General features: G+C 34.1%; 1 protein-coding gene across 1 annotated transcript in view; it reads right to left on the reverse strand.

The window, feature by feature from the left end:
• The window catches only part of DNAJC1 (DnaJ heat shock protein family (Hsp40) member C1), a 255,794-nt gene that overhangs the window by 154,083 nt on the left and 82,192 nt on the right, over positions 1 to 19,519 (reverse strand). The window contains 4 exon segments of the mRNA XM_020966879.2: positions 474 to 571; positions 1,578 to 1,743; positions 7,782 to 7,828; positions 8,388 to 8,489. Coding sequence (XP_020822538.1) covers positions 474 to 571; positions 1,578 to 1,743; positions 7,782 to 7,828; positions 8,388 to 8,489 — 413 coding nt within the window.

A 19,519-nucleotide genomic window follows, 5' to 3' on the forward strand; every position in this document is an offset into this window, starting at 1 on the left:
GAATTTTTCCACTAAGGCTGTATTTCTAGTTTGTTAAATATAAGTCTGGCTTAGTGTTAAGGTAAAACCCCTATCAGTTTCACCATCAAACATAAAAATAACTTGTTTTCCATATGGAAGAAAAATATGTCTGTGGCACACACTTCTCTTAAGAACAGAAACTGTCTTTCAAACAGTTCGTGAAGAAAGTTTGCTTCAAGTCTTAGCATGCTCCTGGAGTTTTCCATATTAACCTCACGCATGAATGTAAAACAGACATATACTTGTAATATTTTACTGACCATCACCTCTCTATAAACAAAGCTGGAGCTCTTCAAAGGCTGAACAGGCTGCCTTTAGGTATACATACACAAGTACTTATTATCAAGAGGCTGAACACTTAAAACATTATGGGCAGTTTCTTTTAAAACGGAAGTTGTGTAACATATCAAAGACATACTTTAAAATCATCAAGCATTTATGCAGGCTCCCACCTTTCATGTTTCTCTAGAGCGGTAAGTTTCCCTTCATCCGCACTCTTGTTTCCTGCCTTTTTCTTCTTTTCTCTCTTTTTTTTGCTAAGCAGTTCATCCTTAACATATAAAGAATTATAGTTACAGGTTATCATTAACATAGACTCTCTGAATGTTACTGGGACTCTTCTGTGAAGGGTAAACATTACGGAGTAGCATTTATGCAAATGTATGTAGGGTCCTACATGATTAAGTAAAATCATCTATCTCTAACAATAACTGTTGCCATGGTATCCAGTCCTTAAACACACATGAAGTCCAGCTCTGTCAGTCATGTGTATCTCCATAGCAATCAAAGTTTTCTAAGAAGAAAAAGCATTCAACTTGTCTTTTCTCATTCATCAACTTTAATAATGTCGCTTCAACAAGGAGTAATCAAATGGTAATGCAGGAATAGTTTAAACTATATTTTATTATTTTTTAGTATATAAATAAAAATCCATAAAAGAATATAACTAAATAGACGGATACCAGACTAACTAGGGAGTAAATTAGTGCCTTGCTTTTGACTTTATACCAAATAGGCTCTAGAAGTTGTTAAATTATGCTTAAGTCAAGTTTGTGATTTATTTAGTTAAAAAAAACAAATAAATTAAAATGCAGTATTCAATGTCCTGTGACAAAAGGAATGTCTAAAATCATATTTAAGGATTAAAAACATAATAATGAGAGAAAATGTTTATTTATGCTTTAGTGAAATTGATGAAAACAAGACATCTTTGCTATCTTCTAATAAGCCATAGCTCAAGACTCTGGTGAATAGCAAATGTATAACTATGAATTAAAATGCAAAATATTATTTTGACGCTATTATTCTTAATTATAAGGAACACAAGATATCTTCTTAAATTATTGATTCTGGAACATATCAAATATTATAATGAATTTTGAAAACAAAAAGATATTTAGGTTATACATATAAATACACACACATATGTTTAAATATCCAAGCATTAGTAACATACTTTCTGAAATGCTATTCACACACATATGTATATATGTACACACACACACACACATATATCCTGAAGACTATAGATCATCTGATTTATTACCAATACCTACCAGCTGTTTTTCCAGGTAGATTGACCAAACCACAGCATAATGGCCCACTGTGAGAATAATGAACAAGAGTAATGCCAGCTCAGCATTGCTCATTTTTCTCACCCGCCTGTAGTAGAATACAGGCTGTCGCCAATCTGGTAGTCCATTGATCAGAATATCATCATACCTATAGTAGCAAATATAAGAGGTTTTCATGAGGTGGTCACAATTGAAACAACAACATAAACAAAACATCAACTGCATCAGCACTTAAAAGGCGGTTGAGAAAGACTCCAAAATCTATACAAATGACCTAGAGGTGGAAAACCAACATTATGTTCCTTACTTCAGTTTTAGGCAGCAGTCAAAGCTTCACACCAATACAACATGCCACGGATTTAAACTGGCCATAAGAAAGGTGCTAAGTCTTCTGCTCCTATAGCACCCCCAAATGATGGACTCATGGAATGACACCTGCACTAAAAGAACCTATGTTCTACCTGTCTATCATAGTGATAAAGAATACACTATAAAAAAGAGCAGCAAAAGGAAGAATTTTCTTGGGAAAAACAAGAGTTCTATTTATTATCATGAATGATTTATTAAAGTTATAAACCCACTATAAAATGGTTATTATTTTTCTCTTCTTAAGTACATTTCTACATGAATAACACGGTTCAAGGTTGAAATACTAATTTGTATTATTTTTAAAATCTTTTTAATGAGATAACAGATTGCTTATAATGACAGATAACTTAAATTCCTTCAGAAAAATTAAAAATTCCTAGGCTGCAAAAATATAATGGTAAATTTTCATGTATGTTCTTTTAATAAAATTACATATGTTTTAAAAATATATTTAAAGTTTTCCTTTTTTTTTTCCTGGAAGTGAAAACAAAAAACTTCTTCTAAATGCATTTGATGAAACTTTCTTGTCACTGTCTTACATGGCAGATTTGTACTTTGAAGATTTAAATTCCTTTAAATTTAAATTTATCTGCTGGACAAATATTTTAAAAATTAAAAAAAAGAGAAACATCTAAAACGTAAAACTCAAAACAGTCACATTCAAATACTGTATGTTCAAGACACACAACCTGTTAATCTTAATTGATTAACACACAACTCATTAAATATTCTAATCACACCATTTCCAGAATTAAATCTGCACTGAAAGGCCTAATTTGGTGCAACACATTGACCAAAATATTTTAATTAAAAATATTCTGAGTTAGTCGCAGGCCTAATTACAGGAATAGAAATAGGGCCTATATTGTCAGGCAGGTCAGTAGAACTCAGTAGTAGGTTTTTCTCAAGTAAATTGACCGATCTAGGAATAATAGCGCAGCTGCTAAACTGCCAGTCTTGACATGTAAATCAATTTAAATGCAACAACTGCAGTAGCTACTTTGATAGTTATTAAATTGATACCTTGGAGATGTGCTAAAAAAAAATAAAAACCACAAGATTTATTACAGGCAAACTTCTGCTTTTTAGTAGAAAAGCAATAATTTTACATGCAAAATATATTTTATTTAACAAATCTAGAAAACCTGACTTTTAGACAAATCTAGATGATTAATAACACTGTCGCATCAGAATGACCATTGTTCAAAGCAAAAGACCTTAATTAGTACTAGAGTTTTTACCAGGCAAAAATTGTTTAATGCACAAGAGTCTAACAAAATTAAAATGCAGTTGTGTACTAGACTGATTATACAGAATTTGCTGATGTCAACATTTTCAGCAATATTTAAAAATAATATCAAGAGGCATAAATTTTATCACAAGATTTACTTTTTCATGTAAATGATTCAATTTAAAATATTGTGATAATCTATCCATTTTAACACAGAAGAAATTTCAGAGACCAATAGATTGGTAAAAAGACATCAGAAATTTAAAAGGTATAAAACAAAAACTTCATTTGATAGAAGCCCAAGAAAGTGTTACATCTTGTGTTTAATCGAAATACACATTCTACACTATATTTGTTGACTGGTAGAAAAGCTGGGTAAATACAAAACCATTATTAGTAAATCCCTTTGGCAATAATTTAAGACAAAAGAAAAAACCTTCAGTTTTAGAAAAAAATTCTCATTACAGCTTCTTTTTTCATTCGAATATAGTATTTTAAACTATGTTTGAAGAAAAACTATGCTGGTAAGATTCCTAAGCATCAGTAGTAAAATATTTTTATCACATATCACATAGCAATACATACTAACAATATTTATCTGCCTTCACTCTATAAATCCTATTTAGTGCACATCCAAATTTCAGATAGCAGAATCTAATGCATTAAACACACTAAACAGTACTGGGTATTTACTAGGCTACTTCGGCCTCTCTGAACAACAGCCTCTAAGGATTAAGTCTTAGAATCAATGCTCTATTGATTTTACTATCAATGAACATTATGGCTCACACGACTGGCCATTTTAAGGGAAGATAGCTTCTATTATAGCCTACTTTTTAGAATATATGTTGGTAAAAGATAAATCACTGCTTTCATTATAAAGCTCTGAAAAAAAAAATAATGGAATCTTTCCTCAAACTGGCTCAGGCCAATGCTCCTTAAGTTATTTAAGAAGAAAAAAGAAAAGTCTTGGTGACATGATGCCAAATTTGAAATGTCACTATATTAAGCTCTAATTTTGAAACTTGTTTTTCACTTGTATAATATTATACAAATAAATAATACAATTTTTTCACTGAATTATTTAAATGGAGATGCCAACTGTTGTTAGAAACTAAAGTCAGAAAAAATAAATTCAAGAAAATATACATGAGTAAATCTCTTGAGATTGTTTTTCTTAGAATACTTACCTAAGTTACTTTGAGATAAACTAACTTAAAGAATATTAACTCTTCAAATACATGTATGAAGTATATAGGGTAACAAGTATTCTATTTGTTTGCTTTTCCTATAATTTACACAACAAATATCATGCAATAGTACACATCCAATGAGAATAGGTGCCATGATTTGAGATTAAAAAAAATTAATCATCACTCCATGAAACAGTACTATTTTGACATAGAAACCACTGGAAAGCAAATTCAACTTCTAAAAAACCCAGCTTTTTGGCATTAATAATATATAGTTCTACATTAGCATAATGTTTGAAATACATAATAGTAATTTGATAACCAAAATGAAAAAATATTTTTCTTAACCATAAGTCCTATATACTTGTGGAATAATCTAATTTTAAATTTTGACAATTTTCATCTAATTTTTGAAAACTAGATGATCCTAACAATGATTTAAATCCTGATTTCTCCATAGTAAGAAGTTTTAATTTAAGGATTAAAAAAAAATCCTTTAGGAAATTCATGTTTTGAAAGATAGGTAAAATCTGCTTCATTTTAAGTATGAAGGATAGTTAACATACCTAAAGTAATTAATGACATCTAATTTTAAAATTAAAATTCACAAAAGGCTCATTTGCTTCTTTAAAAAAAAACTGATGAAGAAGATACTTGATGTAACTGTGGTAGAGGAGTTTGTACTTTTCATATGGTAGATTTATTATACCTCCTAATTAAAGAGGAGACGTACATAGAGACTTGTTATTTTCACAAGAATGTTTATTTTAGTTTAACTACTAAACACTTCCTATAATCAAATTTACATTAATAAGATAATAGGGTTCACAAAAAGTTACTAGATTATCATGCTTTTCATTTTACTTAAAAAGAAAAACATAATTTTCTTTTGTTTTAGCAAGTGGAAAGGTTGTCAATTATCACAAATATTATGCACTAAAATAGTGATTAAACAACACATTAACAACCTTAACTATCATGATGGTAGCAAATAAATACTTATTTAAAAATCTAATAGATTTCACATAAAGGCACATATACATTCACATTCACAAACTAGTACTCATGTAACTATTTTGTCTCTGGTGGTGGGTGATCATTTCAAATGCCAATCAGGCACATAATTTTACACCATGGAACAGGTAAAAGTTGAGGTTCATCAATTTCAGAAAGGCTAGTCAATAAGTAAATATAGAAAACTTTATAAAAGCTTTATAAAATTAATGTGAAAACTATGATTTTCTTTTGGTAATTTTTAAAAATTTCATTTACTTCACTGCTATTCCTTCTTTGAACTGAAAAAAAAAAAACCCACCCCACTGTGCTTCTAACCTCTTTTGAAAATACAATTAAATCTAAGAAAAATGAAATCTGAAGATTGCCCAGAATATACTCTCTAAAGTCACTTTTTTCCTCCAGGAACACATCATTTTCCATTACTTATTGCTAAAGAATACTTGTAACAATGAAATGATTATAATATCAGAAAGCAACCTTTTAAAATGTAAAAATGACTGCAACTTTGTTTACAAGCAATTACAAGCTTTAGGTAAATTTCTGGAGTATATAGGTCTCTCCTGTCTACTCCAACACCCACAGGTCACCAGTCCTCAGGCATGTGGCTTTCAAGGAGTGATTCTCAGCTTGATTACTTAAGACTTTTGCCTCAAGGAAAACCAGTTACCAATGAGTTAGTCCTGCCTCGAGGGGTATCTGTTTGTGTAACTGTCAGTTCCATTTTTCAACCTAGACTCTAATACAAGGGCAACAGGAACCAATCCTGAAAGAAGACAGAGTAGATGAGTCTAAAACTACAGGTTCTACTCTAATTTGGATGAAGCACTTTCTAAGGAAGCAATAATATTTTCCTCAGAGATACCAGCAATATCAGGAATTAAATGCAAATACAATAAAAATGCAACAAAGTTTACTGCCTAACCAATAATAAAACAATTTTTTTTCTATTAAAATCTTGTTCAATGATAATATGTTATGGCAACTCCCAAAGAAAGTACTGTGTCTGTTTTTAAGGTAAAATCTAGAACTAATATTGTTAGATGTTCTATCAGAACTTTCTTGATCTATGAGACAAATGTGAGAGCTTTTCGGAGAAATTAATTACAAAACATGTACAAAATGACCCAAATTCTCTTCTACCCACTTCCAGGACTCTTTCAACATACAGTATTATCTCAAAGCAGAGGAATCTTTCCTAAGGCATATGGACTAATGCCAGGACTCCTTATAAAGCAAAGGGCTTTAAGAGAAGATTCTAAAATCTAGTTCCACAAACTGACACAGTGAGGTATTCAAATGATTTTAATAAATTCTGTAGCAAATACCTTAGAAAACAACACATTAAAAAAAAAACAACTCTCAAAGAGAAATGCAGAACTTCACACTCATTATCTTGTCTTTTAGGTATATTAATGCTTTCAGTGAACGTTATGGGTCATTAAGTTGTTTTAAATACTACAATTCCAAATTTCTAATCTCTTCATTTAAAAATCCCAACCTCTTAAACTCGACTGTAAACTATTAAAATGCCACATGTGATATTCATCTTGATTCTAATTTCAGTGTAAGGTAAGGCACAAGCCACAAATGTGGAGGTGGAAGTACTCTCCTGTGTTCTCTCTCCCAAATATCATATACAACTACTACATCAGCACCTTTGAAAGTACTACAGATAAAAATTCTTGTATGGTAGCTGCTACTCTTTGCCTGGTCATTTCAATAATCAGCCTGGTCTCCTTCTCAGCCCCACCCCTAAATCAGGAAAGACAGTGGCTATGGGCAGTGTTATTCTATTCTTAGGAATGAATGTGTATGTGGTAATGGCAGACACATATGAGAAAGCTGGAATAAAGAAAAAAAAACAGATATTGGCAGATCTTACCTACAAGTTTATTTTCCAACATGAGGTAGAGAGATTAGGCTTGCTATTTTATGGATGAAATAAAACTTATAAGAAAAACAGAATGTCAAAATGTTAAATGTTAAGTGGTGAGTCTCCAGAGGGAATCCATGTAAGCAACAAGTGGGAATTACTACCAATATACAGGCAAAATAGGTAGTTATTTAATGTAGATATGGGGTTTTTATTTCCCAAGGCAAAGAGGCATATGACTAAAGTCTTATTTAATCAAGCCATGACTTGCTAACTTAATGACACATGATGTATTAATATAACTTAGTGAATTAATGAATTCCATTCCAAATGCAAGCTGTTTCCAGTATAGTGTATATCCACTTACAAATGAAAATGTCACTAACCTGTGAACCATCAAAGTATATATGGTACATGATCTAATTGATTTTATATGGTCTTATTTTTACAATAGCTATGTGGAACTTAAAAAGTTAAATTTAAAAGTAAAAATAAAAACTCACCTCTGCCTTCGTTCATCATCCTTTAAAACTTCATAAATAGCCACCAACTAAAACAGAAGCATTACTTTAAGGTAAAAATATTCCCAACTACAAGAAATCACTTGTGAGAACAAAGATGCTATCTTACATATACAGAGATAGTATTTCCTTACACATACATATGAATTTAGAGAAGAGCCTTGACTAAGAGATACATTTGGCTTTACTATGAGGGTCACTTTGGACATTAGAAAAACACTTATTTTAAAAGAAATTCTCTGCTGTACCTTCTTTAAGTGGCACGCTGAATGTGAAAACTAGCGATTTTTCACCTTACATTTTCTAAAGCAAGACCTGCATAATAAGATAGTATCATAAGAGTTATATCCCTTCAAACGGACAATGGGTGCCCTGTCTGAATGACAGAGGCTATAAAAATGTATTCATTTCATGGCATGGAATGCATAAAAAGATAAATACTTTCTCTTTTCCAAATTTCATTTTCAAAAATACATATTCCAAATGTAAGTCATATTTTAGTTAATATATATACATATACATACACACATGTAGATATTTACTTTATTACTTTCCACAAAACATGTAGTTGTAAACAACATCACTTACTTGTCTAAACTGAGTTTCTGCATTTTCATCTTTATTCTTGTCTGGGTGTAAAGTTAGTGAAAGCTTACGGTATGCTTTTCTGATGTCCGCAGATGAAGCATCCTGAAGGGGAAAAAATGAAGGGAAAAAAAAACACAAAGCAAACTTTGTCAGAAACAGAAATTCCCAGAACCTTGTTAAGATCTAAGAAGACAGCCAACCAAGTGCAGGACCTGAGGCAATGTAATTTGAGCAATCAGTCTAACAACCAGGCTATGCAACTACCCTGACCCACATGACTGAACAATCATTCAATCTAATTTGGCTCTCCTCTTAACTTCTTTCATTACCATATAGTCATTACAAGAAGACAGTATTTGCCAAAACTTTTCAAACACTTGCCTTCTTAAAATTAACCCAATAAATCTTTTTCCGTAATTAAGAGATCAAAAAGAGACAACTTAAGAATTAATATATCTGTGTGCCTTCTGAAAAAGTCTTCATTCATTTCAGATTCTCATGGTCAACTGTTGAATCCAAGGCCTTGCCATATGCTATTTCTTCAATATTATTTACATTCAAGTCACTGTCTCAAAACAGCTCCCTCCATCTGAATATCACACATAAAAAGGTATGCCTATGAAATAAACATAACTATGAATGGTTATATAGCATCTAATATTGCCTCCCTCTGAAGGATGTTTTCAGTAGTCAAATTTGTGTAGCATAGGTTACAGAAATACATTTACTTATTTCTTGTGCATGAAAATGATTTTGTAATATTTTAAAAGTTAATACTAGACTGGCAAAGAGGCCTGCCAAGCAAAGACAGCAGTAAAGTTAGACTGTTTTCATGTGTGTGCGTGGATAAATTAAACTGTGTCATTCTATATAGTTAAAGCTTGGTTACCCAACAAGAATAAAAGACTCATATTGTCATGACGGCGCTCAAAACTACATCTGCAAGAAGGAACTATAATTTAATCAGAAGATACTCAATTATGCTGAGGAATGTACTCAAGTAGGAAAAACTGATAATAAAGTTGGCTGTTAAATTTTATTTCTTTTGTAATCGGATATTTTTATTTCTCTTTTGGCTGGACATTTGTTCAAAATATCAAAATTGTTTCTAAAACTAATAATATAAGGGTCAAAAAACAATCTGACTAAAATATTGTGCTCTATGATTGAATAGATGTTAGAGAAATAGAATAGGAGGACGATAATTAAAGGGACACTATAATTAGTCTCTCAAACTTTCTAATCCAAACTACTATTTTCATTACCAGTTTTTTGAGATTTACAGCTGTAACTCAACATAAAAGTGTTAGCTTAGAAAAGAATATTTTCATGATTTTGTTGTGATGGAGGAATAAAAAGCAGGGAATCAGTTTTGGTTGTATATAATTAAGTTGTTATTTAAATTTTTTTCAAAACTTTTCTGCCATCATAAAGATATAACTCACTTTATGTAACACCCACATCCTCAATAGTTACGTGTGAATTGCTTTTCTGTACATTTTAAACCACAAATCACATGCTTTATGAGAATTGATTATTAATGGGAATCTATGGCAAACCTTTTTGTGCAGTGAAGGACTCTTTGTGATGTAAATACCTACCCTGTAATTTTCTATTTTAATTTAAAGTTACTATATTGAGTTTAAGGCACAGCTATATACTATAAATACCAACTGTATAGCCTGTTCAAAAGCACCTATAATAATAAGATCACAGTTTTCATGCACATGAGTAATGTTTCTGATCTTGAGCTATAATGTTTAAGTATGTATACTATACTGCACAATTAAATTCCTGAAATGTGAAGCTACACTTTAAGAGGTGCACCAGAAGTTAAGCAGAGCAACAAAAATAGAGACCCTGACTGTTCCCAAGTCAAAAGCAAAGCAAAATTTCTTGTTCACACAAAAAAGAAAACTCAAAAAAACCCCTTCTGAACTAAATCCATAGAACTACAAATTATAAATATGTAATTATAAAGAATTGTTTGACTATCCTGGGGGGGAGATACACAACAGAAAATTAGTACCTTATACAATGAAAAACAAAATTATTATAGTATATTTGTTTATAAGTGGTGTTCTAACTAATCTTTATTATAATTTCTCTCTTCTATTGGTCACTATGTTTTCTTTTCATGTCAATGATGTGATGATCTCCACCTGAAACTGTCTTGGTTTTCATAAAGCCTAAAATATTTTTACTTCAATTCAAGGGAATATTTATTAAATGTCTAGTATGTCCACAGCATGAAGCAAGTATTGAAAGAGATGCAAAGTTTAGATTAAGACACAAGCCCCTGCTCTGTGTAGCTGTGGTAGATAAAACACGAGCACTATAAAACAATTATACTACATTAAGTATGGGAAAGAGGTACCCCAAAATGCCATGTAATGTATGAACAGGAAAGGTCACAGCATTACATAATTTCATAGTTGGAAGGGACCTAAGCAGCCACATTGTACAACCCACAACCAGAAAATCCCATCTGTAGCATACCCCAAAAGTGCTTTAAAACATTTCCTGGAGGCAAGCAAACCAGCAAATAAACATTTACTACTTGAGACTCTAAGATATGCACTGACAAATCAAAGACAAAAGCAGGGCAGCTTCCACCTCCAATACCTTCATATTAAACTAGAGATAAACAACACATATACATCAGGGTAAAATACAAGATACATACACAATAAATACAAAGTAATGCGGGGGGCACTAAAAACTACGGGAATCAGGATAGGCATCTTGATTCCGAAGGTGGTATTTGGGCTATGCCTGGAAGGGAGATAGGGGTTCCAAAAGATGAAGGGAAGGAGAGAGAGAGTTCCAAAGCCTGTTCAAAGGTAGGGGAGAAAATGTCAGGTAGGTGGGTATGTCAAAGGGAGTGAATCTAAATTGTGAAGGGCATTTTATCCCAGAGATTTTAGAAAGTGACCGAAGGCTCTTGAGCAGCAGGGGAATGATGTGGTTAGACCTGTATTCATTTGGCAGCTGTGCTGAGGATTGATTGGAGAGGGCAGAGGATGGCCATCACCTCTATTCTGGGTCCCTTTCCTCCCTTCCCCATCTGGACTCTCCAGACAACTAGTCCAATACCACACTGTTCTCTACTCTGGAATCCATTGCCCCCTCATCCTATTCTCACTCGTGTATCGTCAAATCTCAAACCTGGATTACTCTACCTACCTCTTTTGTTTCTACTGCTGTTAAATGGAGCTAGAGTAAATCATGTAAATCATGTAAACCACATGAATACAAACTCATTTTGCCATCTCATTTCAACTGGGTTCTCACTGCAGCAAGAACATCCTTCTATTCTTCCCTAATTGATTCTCTTTCACACTCTTCCCAGCTGTTCTCCTAAACCTTCTTTTCTCTCCTCAAGCCTACAACATAACCCCACTCTCCACAGCCTCTCAGTAGAGGACCTTGCCTCACATGTTATTGAGGAAATAGGGACATTCACTATAAGTTTCCTCTTCTTCTCTGTTCTGGATTACGAACTTTCTTGACATCATATCCCATAATTTCTCCTTGATTCTAATCTCTCATCAAAAGGCAGCTCTTCTCACCATGGCCTTGATCCTTTTCTCTGTGGTACCCTTTGACATACCATCCCCATAATTATCCCCCCTTGCTTGAATTTTTTATTTTCCCCTATGTTTTGGCTCATTTCACGTAGCTTACAAATACACCTTGGTCTCCCTTAGCTTAAAAAACAAACACACAGCCCCATTTGGCCCTACCATTTCCTCAAGCTATCAGTCATCCTAATATCTCCTCACAACCAAATTCTTAGAAAAAGTTATCTCCCTCATCACCTCTACTTTCTTTCTCATTCCTTTCTCACCTCCTTTCAATGTGGCTTCCAATCCTATCACTCAACTAAAACTGCTCTCTCCAAAGTTGCTAATAATTTCCTAATTGCCAAACCTGATGGCTTTTTCTCACTTCTCATCCAACTGGGCATCTCTGCAGCATTTGACATTTCTGACCACTCTCTCCTCCCAGGCACTCTCTTCTCTCTGGGTTTTAGTGACTGATGTCTCTCTTGGTCTGAGCGCTCCTTTCCCACTCTCCTTTGATGGATCATTATCCATCTCTTAGCCACTACCTCAGTCAAATAGGGTGTGTAGCTCCAGATTAAGGTGCAAAACTAGAAGAGTGTCAACTTCTGAAACTGAAGCCAATACAAATCAGCATAAAACGAACCAGATTAATCCACTGCAAAGAAGCTGACTTTAAGAGATGATTTGTAAATATGTTGCTGGTTAGAGTGCTTCCCTAAAGAGGAAAATGATTATAATAAAATGTAACTGGTAGTAAATGAATTGTAATGCTGAAAACTAAAATCATTTCTAAGTATGACCACGTGGTTTTTGCCTCTCTTTGTATCCCCCGTGCCTGGCACATAGTAGGCACCTAATCTATGTTTATTGACCTAACTTGGTACCTGATAAGAAATGTTGAAAAAAAGGAAAGTTGAGAGTACCCTGACCAGCCAACATGAGCACTAAGGTCACCTCAGTAGATCACTTCCTTCAGTGAAGAATTTTAACAAGTGAAACATGATCTAAGATAACCCAATTCCATTTGTACTATGATTTTATGTTCACCAATTTAGTATTAAGTTGGGTTTTCGTGAGAAAAACTACTAGGAAGAACACATGCTGGTCACTTGGATAGATGTATTCTCATTATAAATAAATCGGCATACTGGATGATCCTTCAGTTTCTGCGGAGTTAGTATGAATCAGCTCAGGAAGCTTGATCACGTCTGGTTAGATGAATATAATCAAGCTTCTTAGACTTCAGAGTAGAGCTGTAGATGCTGGCCTTGAGATGATGTCATCAAGGTATTGTACTGGGGGAGGTTCAGCGTGAGCAGCAAGCTGACCTCTCTTTCCTACCCTCCTTTGACCATGACAAAGTACTGGAGGAGTTCAAAACCAATGATTAATGACAGCATAGAATTTGAGCTGGAGTTTGAAAATAGCCTGAAGCCTGACAAAAGAGCTACCACAGTAAAACTTGGAGTATTTACACTTGATATTCCTTTTTATGCTGTCCAACCATTTTATGCACTTCTGTCAAAGAAATGTTTCTAATTCTGACTGTGACATGGCCCTGCTCAACAACCTCCACATAAAAGTCCTACATGGTTGGGCTTATGAGATGCTTTGCAGATGCGACAAGTTTTTCTTTCCAGTTTATTTCATATTACTTACGATTACAAACTATGCTCCAAACTAGTAACCATTCCCCAAATATCTCTTGTGCATTGCTACCTTGATATTTTGCTCTTACCATTCCCAAAACCAGGAATGTCTTAATCACCATATCAGCCTATTAAAATCTCATCCATACATTTAAGCCCAGATGAAATACCATGTTTTATGAAGTCTTCTCTCATCCTCTCAGCCAGAATTAATCCCCTTCTTCCAGTGAACACCCACTGACACCTTATTTATAACTTTCTTATATTCCATTTTGTATCATAGTTGACTGGCCTCAATTTCATCTTTCCTCAGTCTTGAATCTAGGGTCAGACACTTAAAGGATACCGTTTCCTTCATTCTTGAATCTCCTGTCCCTTTGACTTTATGCTATTTCCATTTTATTATATCACATACAGGATATATTTAATATTTTTGCCTTTCTCTATTGATGAGGTCATTGTTGCAGCATGGAATGTGCTCAGCTTTTGTAGCAATGCCATATAATACTAAAAACTAAAAATACTTCACAAGATTTCTTCATTTGCATTTCAAAATAGAACTACTCAAGTTTACCTAAAGGGAATGATTGGAAGTCATTAATTTTATTAAAAGTTTATCTTCTCCCCTGAGGGATTATATTCAACTCTGTAAGATAAATTATGCTTCAGTGTAAGTCAATTTCCCTTGCTTTTTCAGTATAACATATTCCAATCTTTCCTTTCCCTTCTCATTGCTCTTGTAGAGTCCTGCATAATTATAACTGGAGTTATATGATATATGGCCCATCTCCTCTGAAACTTGGGGGGAAAATCACATTTCTAAGATTCTTCCAGAAACTAATTGATTTTATTTATCTACACATTCCCCCTTATTGGCAATCAAAAAATAAATTAAAAGGTTTTTAAATTTTTAATTTTTATCACAATTTTTACAGAAACACTCTATTTCATCCTCTTTTATCACCTTTACTACATTATTCCACCAACAACCTCTCTCCCCATATATCTTTAATTTGACACACTTTTAATATGCTTCTATGTGCAAAGTACTGTGCTTAAACTATATCCACCATGGTTCAGATCATAGCTTTTCATTTGTGTTTACTATCATTCTTTTTATGATGTGCGTAAGGATATGTTTCCATCTTGGAATTTTTATAACTATGAGGGTCATTTTTCCTATAGGAATACAAAGGAATTGACATTGCTTGCTACAGAATATACATATATTTATAATAACATTAGTAATTTGGGTCTTTTCTACCATGCTGAGATCCTTGTATGTTAGGAAGCTGTCCTTCCTCCCCCAAGAATCTGAGTTGACATTTATATGCAGAATTCATGTACATAATTTATTTGTGAAAAAGCTTTTCAGTTTTGTAAAACTTGAGATTGTTTACTTTGTCTTTTTTTAATCTCTTCCATCTTGTGGTTACAAAAATTTCCATTATGTATAGCTCTAAATGTTATAAACTTCAATTCTCTGATTTTTAATTTGGTCTTTAAATATTGAGATTATCTGTTTGGAATATACAATGATATAAGATGTAAGATGCTGATCTAAACTTTTTTTTTCAGGCTGTTTTCTAAATTTCCCAGCAGTTCTTGTTAAGTAAAGAATTATTTTGCCATTTGTTTGTGTCTCTGGGTTTATTAAACACCATATTGTCATGCTTACCTGAAAAACTGTAATCATCTCTAAGAAAGGGCATTTGAGCTTTCATCAGAAAAAAAACAACCCAAGGTCTCTTCCCTGGCAATGGGCAGGCAATTTAGAAACAACTCAATCCAATTGCAGTGAGAGACTCTAATTTAGCTAAACATTGGGAATTTAAAAAAAGAAAAAGGCAGACTGTGCCCTCAAGAAGCTTGTGCTCTCCTTGGGAATACAACATTTACACAGATAGAGGAGTTTACATATTGGAAACCGCCTACAGCAAAAATCACAATGAAATAAATGCATCAAGGAGAATGAGATTAAATTACAATATTTACTATGGGGGAGAGAGACAGAGGGAGGGAAGGAAGGAGGGAGAGAGAGAGGGAAAGGAAGAGGGAGAGAGAGAGGGAGGGAGAGGGAGAGAGAGAGAGAGAGAGAGAGAGAGAGAGAGAGAGAGAGAGAGAGAGAGAGAGAGAGAGAGAGAGAGAGAGAGAGAGAGAGAGAGAATAGATCCTAGGGACCTTTATGCTCATGACATAGCATCTAAGTGTTTAAAGGAAAATCTAATCAAATTATATGGAAAGGGGGGCAAAAAACCTATAAGAGCTGGGGACCTTATTTTGTCCCTTTTAGGTCTAGACAAATCTAACAAAAAGATAAACAAGAAAGAATTTAAGGACATCAATAGAATTTTAGAAACCAAATTGCCAAAATAAAAAATGAAAAGGGATTTACAACAGATTTTTAAAAGTTATTGAAAATGATTTTGCCTAATTATGTATTGAGAAAACAATTTAAATGAAATAAATATTTACAAGAGTATAAATACAAAATAATGAGACTAATAGAAAAATAAATAAAAAATTTATACAACCCAATTTCACACAAAAAAAATTGGACAAGTCAGAAATGAACTCCTGGGGGGAGAAAAAAACCCAGGACCTAACACAGTAACAGTGTTGATAGAGCAAAAGTCAGCAGGTGATGGATAATGACCCAACTTTCAATAAAAACTGCTCAGAGAATTAGAAAGCAGTCTGGGAGAAATTAAGCTTTGACCAATTTCACATACTATATATATATCATAAGTTCCAAATATGTGTATATATATATATATGTATATGTGTGTGTGTGTATATATATGTATACATACGTGTGTATATATATGTACATATATATATACATATATATATATATCTCAAAACCTAGAAATGTAAAAGGTCATATTTTTTAAAAGAAAGAAAAAAAACATTTATTAAACTCCTACTGTGTGACAGGCACTGTGCTAAGTGCTTTACAAATTTCTTTCATTTGATCTTTACAACAACCCTGGGAAGGAGGTGCTGTTATTATCCCTATTTCACAATTGAGTCTAAAAGAGGCTAGAGGGCATGTTAGTCTAAAGAATGGAATGGATGGGAAACTAGTTGTAGAAGCATCATTGACATGACTGGGAAACTAGTTGGATATGTGAGGAAAAGTGAAGAATAAAAGGTAACTATAATGTTGTAAACTTTGCTGACTTGAGATGGTGATACCCTCAAGAAAAGTTGGGAAATTTGAAGGAAAGATGAATTTTGGGAGGAAAATAATTCTTCCACTGGGAGTTCCACTTGGAGAGGGCACTGGATGTGAAGGTGGATGATCTTGGTTCAATTCCCAGGTTTTCTATTTATGATCCCTGTGACCTTGAGTAAATTATTTTACCTCCCTGTGCCACGGTTTCCCCATCTGTCAAATCAAGGGTTTGGTCTTGATGATCTGTAGTCTCTTCCACTTCTAAATTCATGCTGAGCTTGAGGTACTAATGGCACATCCATGTAGAAATATATAAAACAGGCAGACTGTGCAGCTCAAGATTGAAATTAGGGCTAGATGTTTAGATTCGGGAGTCACCTAACACAAATAACATCTGGATATATGAAAGCTGATGATATCTTCATGACTTTATATAGAGAGAAAACAATAGGCTTCAGCACCGAAACTTGGACTTTACCTTCAGTTAGGAAGTAGGGCACAGATGATGAGCTTACAAAAGAAACTAAGTAATGGTCAGACAGGGGAGGAGAAATAGAAGAGAATAGCGTAATAAATACCACAGAAGGACAGTGGTCAACCCTGTTAAATGCTACAGAAAGGTCAAAATGGATCAGGACTGGGAAATGGCCATTAGATTTAATAATTAAAAGATAAAGCAAATTGTGGGACTGGAAGATAGTTTGCAGAGGGGAGTGAGAGTATAGTTTTTCTTTGCTTAATCAATTTCTTAATCTCTTAACATCTATCCTCAAATACAGCAGCTTCCTGGTAGGGAGTTCTTTCCTATTTTAGTTGTTTTTTAAAGCTTATTTGGGGCATTTCTAGGAGTTTAGGAGTGAGTTTAGGAGAGGGGCCTGGATTTAAACACCTTAAGCTGTCTTGCAAGAAGACACTTTTACCAATCTCTCATGATATCACATGTCTCACAAAGGCTATTCCGAACCATTTTTCTCTCAAGCCCTCAAATTCACCCCACTGACACTCAGCACAAGAATTCACCCTCTTCTTTACTAAGATGACAGAGTCCATCCAACTCCTTCAATTTCACTCTTTCATTCCCCTACCCATCCTTTCTGCCTTCTGTCCAGTCACAGAGGGAGAGGGGCATTTCATTCTTGCTTAAATTAACTTCTCTAGCTGCACCCTTCATCTTCTCCTCTGTTTTCTGCTCCATGATCCTGTTCCATTAACCATGCCCTCCTCCTATATATCTTTATTCTTTCTGTCTCTAACGGGTCCTTTCCTCTCAGTCTACAACCGTGCTCACATATCACTAGTCCTTTAAAAGAAACAGCTTTTCCTTCACTGTCACTGCCACACAATCAAGCTATCAGTCTCTTACCTCTCTTTACTGTCAAATTTCTAAAAAGAATATTCCACATTCACTACCTTCACTTCCTCATCACCCATTTACTCAACAAACTTCTTTAATATGGTTTCCATTCCCACCACCCTCAGAAACAACTGACTTCAAAGTCATTAGTGACCTACTTGTTGCCAAATTCAATGGTCATTTTCCATTAGATGATGGAGAGAGAAGCTGATAGGACAAAGATCTACCAAATACACTAGGAGGAAAAAAACCTGACAATGGAAAAATGCAATGTCAAGAATAGGAAAACTGAAAGACCCAAAGAAGGTAATTCTTATTAAAAAAATAACTGAAGACCAACTTACCACCTTGTTGCTCCTAGCATTAATACCTCTAGCACTGCTCCTACTATTGAGCACAGCCCAATTACTTCAGAATGGCTATAGCTATAGGCACAGACTTTTGGATTTAACCCCTTAGCAGTGTCTCAAGGGGACCTTGGTACCCAGTTGGCTCTAAGCCCCTGCATTAAACCCAGGCTGAGGCTTGAGAGGCAAAAAAGAGACAACTGTGGAGGATTATGGAGAGCTGGAGGGAAGAATGTGGAGAACAGAGGGATAGGGAAGTGTGGTACTCTTTTGCAGCTATCTGATAGTGAAGGAAGAAAAAAAAAACTAGAAGGAATCAGAGGAAGGAGAAAAGACTTAATTGCAAAGGCATCTCAGAATCTCCCCTCAGATGAATTTTAGAAGACCCTTCCCTATCCCCATCACAAGTGGTGTCTCAGAGTCAGTCTGTGGACTAAAGGTCAGTTTCAAAGATGAAGGTGGAGCCCAGAAAACCGGGCTGGGGAAAAATGGAGAACAGGTGTAACTACAAGGTGGTTCCTTAGAGTCTTACAGTGGAAGTTGTCTCAATGGTCATTTTCACCCCTTAAGGGCAGCAGATCTCATCCAAATTCAGCAGTTCAAGAGGGCTGAGGACAAGATACACAGTATTGGGCATACAGAAGGGAAAGGGCAAATATAAAAACCACATCAGAACAAGGACAACACTGAAAAATCAGTAGAATAATTGCAATAGTAGATAAAAGCTGACTGAGGAGAAATGAATAAACATTCAGAGGAATAGCCATCACAATAAAGAAGTATTTGGCAATAGATTTCGAGTCAAAATCCCCTAAGGGAGATGAAGGTATTACAATGAACTCTAGGAGGCCCCCTCTAATAATGGAGCAACTCCAAAAAGTCAGCATGACACAGTGCCTGACATGGAGTAGGTATTAATAAATGTTTGTTTACTGAATAGTTCAGAAAATGAGATAATTAACTGAAAACATAAAAGAAATAAAGATGGAATTAAGATGTCTGAAGGAAGAAACCTATAAATCTATACAGCACCTA

Source organism: Phascolarctos cinereus, unplaced genomic scaffold (genome assembly GCF_003287225.1).
Source record: "Phascolarctos cinereus isolate Bilbo 61053 unplaced genomic scaffold, phaCin_HiC Scaffold_1;HRSCAF=81, whole genome shotgun sequence".
Lineage (NCBI taxonomy): Eukaryota > Metazoa > Chordata > Mammalia > Diprotodontia > Phascolarctidae > Phascolarctos > Phascolarctos cinereus.